Source organism: Sinocyclocheilus rhinocerous, unplaced genomic scaffold (genome assembly GCF_001515625.1).
Source record: "Sinocyclocheilus rhinocerous isolate Xijiao unplaced genomic scaffold, SAMN03320098_v1.1 scaffold273, whole genome shotgun sequence".
In the NCBI taxonomy this organism is placed as follows: domain Eukaryota; kingdom Metazoa; phylum Chordata; class Actinopteri; order Cypriniformes; family Cyprinidae; genus Sinocyclocheilus; species Sinocyclocheilus rhinocerous.
The window spans coordinates 1,112,034-1,124,485 of NW_015656360.1; the positions used below are offsets into that span (position 1 = coordinate 1,112,034).

Here is a 12,452-nt window from a genome sequence, read left to right on the forward strand (position 1 = left end):
ACACACACACTACCGTTCAAAAGTTTGGGATCAGAACGATTTTTAATGTTTTTAAAGGAGTTTCTTATGCTCATCAAGGCTGCATTTAATGTAATATTGTGAAAAATTATTACGATGTAAAATAATAGCATTTTTCTATTTTAATATACATTAAAATCTAATTTATTCCTGTGATGCAAAGCTGTATTTTCAGAATCATTACTCCAGTCTTCAGTGTCACATGATCCTTCAGAAATCATTCTAATATGCTGATTTATTATCTGAGGGCCTCCAGGCTCTGCGCGGCGATGACCGTGTGCCGGTGTTCAGAGGTGTGGACCAGCCCCACGTTGGAGAAGCGTCGCGTGCTGTTTCCCAGCGTGCGATATTCACGCGGGTACTCCAGGTCATCGGTGGAGATCATGTGACCTCCGCCACGCTCCAGGTCTGGTTTGAGAGAGAGAAATGAAAGGGGGCCAGGAGGAGTTGAGGAATGTGAAGAGTGTGGCACCAGCACGCACCCATCCATTCGGTCATGCATGACCACACGCACGCATGCAACAGCGCAAATGCATTCACAGACAGACAGACGGTGGAGGAGAATGGGGTGAAGAGGAGGAAGAGAGAAAAATGGCATGAGATGTTAGACTTATTACAACAGAAAGGAGCACAAGAGCGAGTGGCTGCTCCCTGCAGAGTTATTGATCTCAGGTTTAGTCGAAAAGAGGGAACTAAGAAAAAGTAAAAGCACTGATCTATAGATCAGAAAAAAAAAGAATGAAGCCAAAATTTCTCTGTAGGAGATTAGCTACATTTTGCTTTGCCTGTCCATTCGCCTTTGTCATCTGATGTGGCATTTCTTACTTTCCGAGCACACATGCTGGCACACATCCTGAATGAGCATGTACCTCAGCATGCAAATTCACATACAGGTGCATCTCAATAAATTAGAATGTCGTGGGAAAGTTCATTTATTTCAGTAATTCAACTCAAATTGTGAAACTCGTGTATTAAATACAATGTTTTTTTTATTGGTTTTATTTTATTGGTTTTTGTTAAATGTGAGCCAAAATCATCACAATTAAAAGAACCAAAGACTTAAACTACTTCAGTCTGTGTGCACTGAATTTATTTAATACACGAGTTTCACAATTTGAGTTGAATTACTGAAATAAATGAACTTTTCCACGACATTCTAATTTATTGAGATGCACCTGTATATACACGTGAAAATATGTTTATACAAGCTAGAAGAGAAAAGCAATTAAAAAGTTGGCTACAGAAGTCAGGGGCGTCATGTACAATGTTTTTTGAGGGGGGCACCAGTGGTAGTTCAGGCTGATTTTATGCCCTATGAGATAAGCACTTTTTAACAACTTAAAAAAAGTTCACCCAAAAATGAAAATTCTGTCATCATTAACCCTCATATCATTTTTAAGGCTGCACCTGAAATAACATCCTTCCCTACAATATACAGTAGCAGGCGAAAAACAGTATGATAAAAGCAGTATGATGGAATTCACAGTACTCATAAAAGAGTAGGCAAAAAGTACCCAGATGACCTACTACTTCAGGCAAGATTCTGAAGTGCACATCCAATTATTATCCCATGAGGCCGCAGGAGAGGATTTCTGAATGCCAGTGAAGTGAACTGATGCTGGTAGGTCATGTGAAAATGACAACATGTCGAATATAGCATTCCCAGATTACATTCATACTACACGCATATATACTATATAAAACAGTTTTTTAGCAGTCCCGAAGTAATTTCTTTATTCAAAATAAGTAACTACTCAAGAGATTATGCAATTTCAGATGCAGCGTAAGACACTGCAAAAGTAATCACACAAAACTCACTGGTTTCTCATGTGTCAAATAATCACATCTGAGCTACCGTCTATACCATATTTGATGTGCTCTATGTGCTGTGTTAATCAATGTTCATATGCGAAATTAAATCTTATAAAGCAATCATGTCTCTTCAGAAGACTTACTGTAGATTAAACATTCAAAATTGGATTAAATACTTGGTACATATGGATTAATTTTACTATGTTTTTTGTAATTCTTGATGTGTAAAAGTTTTGGTTGCATGGACTTTCAATGGATGAACAAAAAGGATGAGTGAATATTAAAAATATCTTAATTTGTGTCAAAAAACAAACAATTAATGGGTTTGAATGACGTGAGGGTGAGTAAATGATGACAGACATTTCATTTAATCAGTTAGTTAAGAAGAGTTCAGAAGATGGGAAAAATGTATAGGTGAGGAAAGCTCTTAAAATCTGTTTTAAAAGGGTGATTCTATAATATAGTGAAACATTTGTGACTTATATGTTTGCCTACAATTTATTATCAGAATCCACAGATACTTGCAAATGACTGTCATTGAAGAAAGATTCAGATAGATGGTGTAGTTACAGCATCTACCAGAGGGGCAAACTGAATCATGCTAACCAGCCAAACCTTGACACCTTGGTTTACTGTACGGGCCCCCTCAGTTTAAAAGTGCATGATGCTTCTGACAGAGTGGCACAAATATGTTTACGCATTCCCAAACTGCCTCCAAGGACAAGAGGCGCAATCTAATGCACATGTAGCTTCACTACCCCCTCTCTCTCGCTCATAAAGACTGGCAGGAACAGCGGCTAACGCACATGGCACGCAGACAACACCCATCCATTGTGGTTGGGCAGTATGCAGAGACAAGACATTGACATACAATTGACAAAACCAGTGAAACAAAATGATAGGCCAGTCAGAGGCTCTGATTGGCCAGAGGCAGGCCAACATGAGGGGATATGGGAGTGGCTGGGTGTGGTTACCTTGCTTCGGAAAGCAGGCCCCAACACTGGCTGAAAAAAAAAAACATTAACCACAGTTAAGTTCCTCATTCTCTCTATCTTTCATTCTCTCTTTCATTCCCTTTATCTCTCTTTCATATACACACACGATAATTGCCTTTGGTGCTGTTGGCAAGAATTGATTCCCAAATCATCTCTCTCTTTTGTATTATGCAAAAGAAACAGGAACATTGTTCAGTCATAATACAAAAAATGAAATCCTACACTGAGGAGCAAATTCTCTGACTGCTCTTCACGAAAACTAGAAAGGCGCTTCTCACATTGCTGGTGTGGTTTTTTTGTGTAAACAGAAGCTTTCGGTAAGCATCCTCAATTCCAACCGAAAACCTCCCCGAGCACCTTCTGTCAAGAATTTATGAGTCTCACTGTCAGCTTCCTTGAAGCCCCTGAACAAACAAATACAAACACCCACACAATCACTGCATTAAACTTTAAATTTATCAACCATTCCTCCTTCTAGCTACTACTCTTCACTTATTCTCTCTTTCACATGTTAACAGATTCAAACCTCTTATGACTAACACATCAATACATTTTAAAAGAAATGAGAGTATATGTTTTTGATGTTGTGAGGTGTTTGTGTGTGTTGGAAGGTTTTCAGCAGGAGTGAGGTCAGAAAAGGCAAGTATTGGTCCTGATTGCTTGTGTGGAGTAATTTTGTTAATAAAATGTTAATGAAGTACCTGAATGTTTTAATGGGCTAAAATCTAGCATAAAATCGAGCATAACAAAACTGCTGAAAGCTGCAGGTGACATAGTGGTACACTATATCTGCACTGATTTGTCTGTTTGCATGTTCCTTCATTTATTCATCATGCATTATCCACCTTATTTTTCAATGCGGAAGTAAGGAAGTGTTTTCTGTGAATGTGCATTCATTAGCCGCTGTAGGGAAATAAAGAGAAGAAAAACAAAGTGCAGTAAATGGTAAAACTGTTTGCACTACAAACCAGTGTGTTCATAATTAAGATAATACATTAAAATAATATGTTAAGACATAACAGTTTGCAATATCAAGCAGCAAAAGGAGTTGTTTTGTACAGCTAAAAATAGCTTACAGGAAAAATAAGGTGGACAGATTTATTAATTCACTTATCAATCCATTCCACAGTTTTTTGTTAGAACAATTTATGTACAACAAAACCTGTAGTCAATTTATAGTATTATAACTGTTTCCTATTCTGATGTATTTTGAAATATAATTTATTTCTATAATTGCAGTGCTGAAGCTTTCAGCAGCAAGTTTTTAGTTTCACATTCCTGTTTAATTTTTGTCTATGTTGAAAATAGTTGGTGCTGCTTAATAGTTTTATGGAAATCATGATACTTTTTTTATGATTAACAGAAAGTTTAAAAGAACAGCATTTATTTGAAATATAAATCTTTTTTAACTTTCTAAATGTTTTGTCACTTTTGATCAATTTAATGCATCCTTATTGAATAAAAAGGTGACATTTCTTTAAAACATTTACTGACCAAACTTTTGAACTGTAGTGTAAATATCTGCCACTAGTAGCAAATAGTGCAGTGATGTGGCAACAACAAATTATTCACTAGTTTGCCAAATTAAAGTGTGATTATTCAAATTTTTTTAATTTTGTGAATGTAAATTAGGTCAAAGTGAGACATTTTTGACAGCCTGTCATAAGAAGTATGAACTGTTGTGATGAACTGGCACTTAATATATTTATATTATATTATATTAATTATATGAAATTATATTATAGTATAGTATAGTATAGTTAAATATATATCAGAATGAAGACCCAAAGTCATTCTCTCTGTGAAACTTCATATCATGTGCATGACCGTTTTACTGTGTGGAGACGTGCTGATATCACGTTTGGTCTCGTTCTGTATCGTGTATCTTGTCAGTGTCTGCGCTTGCTTGGCCATTTGTTGTGGAAAAAATAAGGAAAGTGTGTCCAGCTGAATTAATTTAGTATTTTGTTAGAGGGGTATAAAAAAGCTTAGTTTACCGCTGCAGCCGTCGCGTGATGGCCTCCTCGTGTGAAGACCGGAGAGTGTAAAGACCATCGACTCTACCGTGCGACTCCACCGGGTAGGGACACCGGCAAAGGATAAGTATCGCTTTTTATTTCTCCTCTTTCCTACTTGTTTCACTTCGGTTTCAGTTTTTATAACCATTTCTTACTATGTGTAAGTAAGTTGTTGTTTTTTAAGCATGTGTGTTTGACAGTGTTATTTTTTTAGGATTACTGATAAACTACTGTCATATGATTTGTATTATTTGTATTTGTTATTTATTTTAATTTTAGTTAAATTATGTCTAAATTTATTATGTCTGTATAGGTCTTTTATTAAGTTTTAGTTTTATTTAATTTGAGTTATTTTAATACTTCAACAAACTAAATGGAAATTAAATAATATTTTAAAATGTGTATAAGTAGTATTTATAAAGTTTTAGCTTTTAGTTTTGGATCTGTTTTTAGTTGGTTGTTTTAAACAATTGATTGCTTCTGTTGTCCTCATTTGTAAGTCGCTTTGGATAAAAGCGTCTGCTAAATGACAAAATAAATAAATAAATAAATAAATGTGCTTCCAGCTGAGTGGGATTTGAATCACTCTTTTCACTGACTCAACTGTCACCATGGTCTCCCTATTGCCCATTCACCCCCTTCTAGGAAGCTTGGGGCTAAAAACACCATCACCATCCAATGCATTATTCAGATATTATTTGAAGCATTGAATCTGAAAGCAGTTGGTGTTTTATTAAGCAGAGCTGATGCTTTAAACAAACATCAGGGTTGTTCTGGAGAAATAGACAGCAGCGGTGCTCCTGAGGAACGGCTAAATTGAATGACCTTGTGGTTAATGTTGTTAGCATCGAATACTTTAATAGCACTCATACTCTCCTGAGGAGGAGCATTATCTTTCAGCGAGCGGACAGAGTTGAAGGACAGACTGATACCGACTTACCATGATACTTGCTCTAGGGAGTTTGAACCACTAATACACCCTGACAAAGTGACTAAACTGTGTTAGCTTTAGCAGTAAGAGATTTGAATGGAAGCAAGAAGGACATGATCAGTTCACTTAAAGGGGTGGTTCACTGTTTTTTTTTCTAGGCTTGATTGTGTTTATGGGGTGCAGTCTAACATGTGTTAATGCTTCGTTTAAAAAAAAAAAATATTATTGAAGAGGATCGTGCAGAACCAGTGCAAGCACGCCTTTTAATGGTAGGCCTATGTTTTTTGTTTGTTGTTGTCTCGTACTTTTAGATATGCTGTTATTTGTAAATGCTACACTGCTTATCTTAGCTTTTAATATACAGTTTTATCCTGATTAAAGCTTTAATACAGTACAGCAACTGAACGCGCGTCCATGTTTAGCGCTTCTCATAGCTATGTGAAAATAAGTGTATAATTGGAACAGTTCATTGTTGGAGCTGAGCTGAATGAGAGAGAGAGAGAGATGCAGAGCGTGTGCAGAGCAGGGGGACACGAGGAACAGTATTAAAGGGGTCATATGATTGACTAAAGTCTCAAATCCAAAGAGATATTCTTTATAAAAGTTAAGAGTCAGCCACACCTACCTAAAACGGCTCGTTCTTAGAAGACAGAATCGCAATTCATATATGAACAGATTTTTACGTGTACCTCTAGTTTTCTCTTCCTCTTCTCTAAAGCAGCGCAGCATGGCCTCGACCCCTTCATTGCGTGTTCCCGGGGGCGGGGTTTATCTGGGTTTGTGACGTCACGAACCCGGGAAGAAGCTTGTTGTAGTCCCTACCAGACATTTTTGTAGGCATTAAACTGCCAAAATTTTAAAAGACGATATCTCCGTTTGCATTGAACTTTCAGCTTCTTAACTTTGCAGATATGGTTTATGCTCAAACAGCAACATTACACACTAACTAACGTTAAAAAAGTGAAATCGCAATCAACCACCCCTTTAAACAGGCTGAATAATTGAGTGATATCACGGTATTAAAGTTGTTCATTGGTGTTTTGTTCAGAGAACAACTGCATATTGGTGACTGCACTAATAAAGCCCAGCCAATGGTAATGTGATGGTCTTAGCTATTATAATATATTGTGTAATCTTATTAATTTCAATAAATTTTCTAATGTAATTTATTCCTATTATGGCAAAGCTGAATTATCAGCAGTCTTCAGTGTCACATGATCCTTCAGAAATTATTTTAATTTGCTGCTCAAGAAACATTTCTTATTATCAATGTTTAAAGTTCAAATGAACTGAATTTTTTTGAAATATTAAATAAATAGAAATCTTTTGTAACATTCTAAATATTAAAATGGGTTTAAATAAACCTGTTTCAATAATAGTAGTTGTAGTCCTCTAACTATGGTAATGAGGAGACATTCATGGTTTTACATGTGGATACTGTGCCTTTACGTAAAACATACAAAATGCTAGAGCTGAAGTATGATTACTATGCAAGAACTACAGTAAATTTACATTTAATGTGTATGATAAATAATGCAATCACATGTAGCTCTGCTCAGAGCTTTATTAGATTAAAGTAAGGCAGTGTAAAGTCAAAGCGGACCGCTTTGGCTGAATTTGAGTCCACAATGGACCAGATTAATGCAATAAAGCCAAAAGCCTTCAAGCATTGATTTCAAGAAAACTGCACCCTGCTGTCTCATTCTCTCATCTCAGATCATATACCCTCAGCTACTTATTCTTCTAATAAAGACAAAATGCTGGAACAAAATAACCATCTTGAGTGTAAGGAAACAAAGGGCATTGATTTGACATGTGCATGGAAGCAGATATCATCAGCGAAGAGAGTCGACCCATCTGATGTGCTAAAAGCAGGTAACTGCCGCAGGCACTGAGAAAGAGAGAGAGCACACAATGCCGGAAGTGGAGACGGGTTGTTTGCCTCAATCCATCACAGAAGCCAAGCTAGAATTACTCTGACAGGCAAAATCAATGCAAAATAACAGCCCGAGAACGTGTTAGCAAGACCTTTCCAAAAAGTACAAGAGAACAATGATGTTTAGCGAGCAAGAAGGAGTAAGGGAGAGAAAATGAGAGCTAACAAACTCTAAACACTAAAGCCATCTTTATCCCACTGTTATGAAGAAACACTGTGTGCAAAGGCAATATTTGTGCTGAATACAATGAGTGTGTGAATTTTCTGATAACTTTATAGCACAGCATATTGCTGCATATTTATTCAAGAGACCTTTTTTTATCTTCCAAAGATTAGAATAACTTCAGTTCCATCTTTACTTTCCCTACAAGACTAGTTTGCAGCTAAAAAATTAAAAAATTTAAAAGAGAAACAATTTCACAATTCCTAAATTAAAAAAGTTTCCATCCGCATCATAGTGGCAACACTAGCATGTTAACATAAGAATACATTTTGGTAAGAGTGTGTGACTTCTAGTTAAGTGGAACTGAGTGACAGCAGCTGCACCCAATCAAAATACACCTGTGAAACAGGTGACCAATCAGAGAAGAGAAAACCCCTGGCACATTCTAGGACACTGTACATTGAAGAACCAGCAATGACAACAAAGGCTACATACTTTGTAAAGAAATACAAAAATAGTATTTTAATTTTAGCACCCTTAAAGAGTTAGTTCACCCAAAAATGAAAATTCTGTCATTAATTACTCACCCTCGTGTTGTTCGAAACCCATAAGACCTTCGTTCATCTTCGGGACACAATTTAAGATATTTTTGATGAAATATGAGAGCTATGAAATATGACAGTATCATGACGCCACACGCTCGCGTCATGGTACTGTCGTGAACGCGCGTCCAAAGTGAGTTCAAAGTAGAGACGAAAATGTGGAATAAAGTCGTTATTTTTGTTTTCTTTGCGCAAAAAAGTATTCTCGTAGCTTCGTAACTTTACAGTTGAACCACTGATGTCACACAGACTACTTTGTCGATAATCTTGGTACTTTTCTGGACCTTGAACGTGGTAGTTACCTTGCTGTCTATGGGAGGGTCAGAGAGTCCTCAGATTTCATCAAAAATATCTTAAATTGTGTTCCGAAGATGAACGAAGGTCTTACGGGTTTCGAACAACACGAGGGTGAGTAATTATGACAGAATTTTCATTTTTGGGTGAACTAACACTTTAACATACATCTTCTAATGCCTCCCCTCTCATCTTCCCCCTGGCTGTTCCTTTAACCACAGCGAAACACACACATGCTGCGATCAGGGTGACAGACTGCCTTCTGCTCGCCTGGGAGCCCATCAGGAGCATATGGAGAGGAGAGAGAGTTATGAATGATGGGGAGGCAGAGTAGAGACAGGAAGGAAACAGACAGGGGTGTCATGCACCAATTTGTTTTAAAGGGAGACCAGTGGCAGTCCTGACACCCTTGGACTGGCTAAATTGAACATGTATGCATATATATATATATATATATATATTTATATAGATTAAGCTCAGTAAAAATACTTTTATACAGCAAGGATGCATCAGATTGATCAAAAGTGACAGAAAAGACATTTATAATGTTACATAGCCTAATATTTCTATTTCAAATAAATTATGTTCTTGTGAACTTTCTATTCATCAAAGAATCCTGAGAAAAATCCATTATGGTTTCCAAAATGTTTACAAATTGATAATACAAAGAATTGTTTCTTGAGCAGCAAAAGAGCATATGATGATTTCACAAGGATCATGTGACACTGAAGACTGGAGTAATGGCTGCCATCACAGAAATCACATTTTAAAATATCACAATAGAAAACCCACCCACACTAAAATATTTTAAAATATTTATTTGAAATTGTAGTGTTTAATAATACATTTTTGACTGTATTTTTTTTTATCACATATACACACACATGTATATGGTACATAAACTTTAGGCTGGTTCCATTTAATTGAGTTAGTATTTCTTCTTGAATACCCATATATTTACAGTATATCCTCAATTTCTCAGAATGAAATCACTGCAAAAATAAGATCACATATTCAATAGGAGACACTTTTCCTATCTGTTGCTTTTTCGTTCTTGTTTTACCCTTTGATTTACTTGACGTAAATCCTACCAAGTTATGCAAAAACATATTTTACTTAAATACACATGTGCACAGAACCGCTGTTTACCAGTGTTTTAGTGCACACATTAAAACAGCAACAGCCTGTTTTACAATGGCCTCTAGAGTTTGGCTGCTCAACAACAACACTGGCTTTTCACCAAGGATCTTTTTAAAAGAGAAATGTGTAATTTCTGTGCCACTAGTGTTAACCAAGTTGTCAAGGTTTTAACAAGGTTTTAAACTGGTTAGCATTAGTTAGGCCCTCCTGGCAGATGCAGTTACTACACACTTTGTAGGCCAAAAACATATTTCTCCATTGAGCCATTCAAAATTAACAATGTATCCCAAACGTATTTGTCAGCCAAAACCCCTTTGACTTAACATGAGAAATGTTTAAATAATTAAACAACACATTTGCATGATCACGGTTCCCTGATATCGGCTAATGGTCAAACATGCAATAAAATATTTCATTTATAGTTTTTAATTTTGATTGTTTTTAACTTAAATTATTTCAAATTATTTATTTATTATAATGAATTATTAGCTTTTCATGAAAACACAAGCCCTCTGGGGTTCGCAAAGCCCAACCAAATAAGACTTAAACTGTCTTAATTGACAAAATGGAAAAATAAATCTCATAAATTCCCTTTTTGATTTAACCACCACAACCAGAAAGTACAGTAAGAACTAACTGAATTGAGCTAATTAATTATTTTGGCATTGTAAACGCTGCACATTTCACATTCAAAACATTGCAGTTATTTTAAAAAGCCAAAGGCATATTCTAAATGGAACTCTATCAAATGTAATGACTTATTCAGGATGAATTAGTCTGGTGGATATACAGTATAGAGAATGGCTGAAACACACACAAAAAGCAAAAATTCAGTTAATTCCAGGAGATATGTAAAATCCATCCAGAGGGAGGAGGTGCCATCGATCAGATGTTGTTAAACAAAACTAAACAACTGCAACTGTTCAATCACTCCTCTCTCTTTCCGTGGTTGCAGACAGAGCAAAGAGACCTTTCCTCGCTGTTGTATAATTGCTATTACTGCCTAGGGGCCATCAAACTGACTGAAAAACAACTCTTTCTCTAACAAGTCCATTATGGATGAGTCACACAATCAGAAACACAGTCACAGACATACACGGACTGAGAAAAGCAAACAAAAGTAGCAACGCACAGCCGCCTTTCTATCTGTTGCATGCGGTGTCCTATCTCCCCATCTTCAGCATCAGATGTTTGAGAAGTGTTCATTATTTAGCTCTGCCCTGGAAGATTTGATTAAACTCAAACAGTGAGATTGAGAAACAATCTGGTTCTGCCCTTAATGTTCGCAATACCATTACAAAAACACTCAACTCACTATGGTTGGGGCGGATTACCAGCTTGTTTGTTTCCCCTGGTGTTAATAGCAGGCTTTTTAATTAAACCAAACAAGAGAACGCCATCCCCCGTCTCTCTTTCTCAGTCACTGTGGAGACTCATCCCACGAGAAATTACAATAGCAAGACTGCTAACAATGTCAATGTTTGATGAGACAGATTTTAATCTTAAAAACGAATATTTTACTACACATAAGTGTGTGTATGTATGTCTCTGTGGGTTTCATCTTTAATATGCTTCTGAAAACCATCAGAGACATCATTAAAGAAGCTGAGAGAGAAACACTTCATCTGCTCGCAGTTTTGCTCCACAGACCTTCAGTCTAGCAGAACACTTACTGTCAAACAGTTTCAGAAAGCAGTCTATCACAGATGTTCAGGTATGTAAAATCAGATAAAATGTGAGTTATAATAAATTAAATATAATTAAAAAGGCTGTTATTACTTGCTACATAATCACAGTTGGGGAGATATGCTCAGCTCAAATCAGCATTGCCACTACAACTTGCGAGTGTGATATTTTATAAAACAATTCAATAAACAAGAAGTAAATATTGAGTTACTTAGACCTTTAAAACAGTTACTACTACTGAGTAACTGTTTCAAATAAGTATCAAGTGTGAACCGTTAGTGCTGACTTGTTCCTGAATGAATAAGTGTTTTTAAGCTAATCAGTTAAGTGATGATTCAATGATTCATTCATGAAAGCAGTTACTTGGTTCATTCTTGAAAGAATCAGTGGTTTTGAACTAAATGGTTGAGTGAATAATTCAGTGACTCACCTATGAAAGCAGCCACTTGATTTGTTCCTGAATGAATCAATGTTTTTGAAAGAATCAACTGAGTGAATGATTCATTGAATCACTCATAAAGATAGCCATTTGCTGCCACCTACTGGTGTAACAAAGTAACCTTTTAATTGTTGTATAATGTATACTTTTTGATGACTGATTTCACAAGCATTTATTTCACCGTTTCCATTTAAACATTTTGTTAGAAATTAACAATTGGTCCCTCTGTAAATTCTCTTTGCCACCGTGAAATCTTCTCAGTCTTTTAAAGTGTAGATATACGGCCGGGAAGCAAGAAAACACACATTCAATGGTATTCTCAATACTTCAACTTTTTTCATAGATACAAGGATATTATATAGGCATATGTCGAGGGGAGTTTCAACCCTTTAACCAATGAGGATATAGATGACATACA

At 36.2% G+C, this 12,452-nt stretch overlaps 1 protein-coding gene across 1 annotated transcript in view; it reads right to left on the reverse strand.

The window, feature by feature from the left end:
* The window catches only part of LOC107720081 (SRC kinase signaling inhibitor 1-like), a 136,643-nt gene that overhangs the window by 58,769 nt on the left and 65,422 nt on the right, over positions 1 to 12,452 (reverse strand). Inside the window, exon 3 of the mRNA XM_016527687.1 lies at positions 269 to 426. Within this exon, the coding sequence (XP_016383173.1) occupies positions 269 to 426 (158 nt within the window). The remainder of the gene's footprint in view (positions 1 to 268; positions 427 to 12,452) is intronic.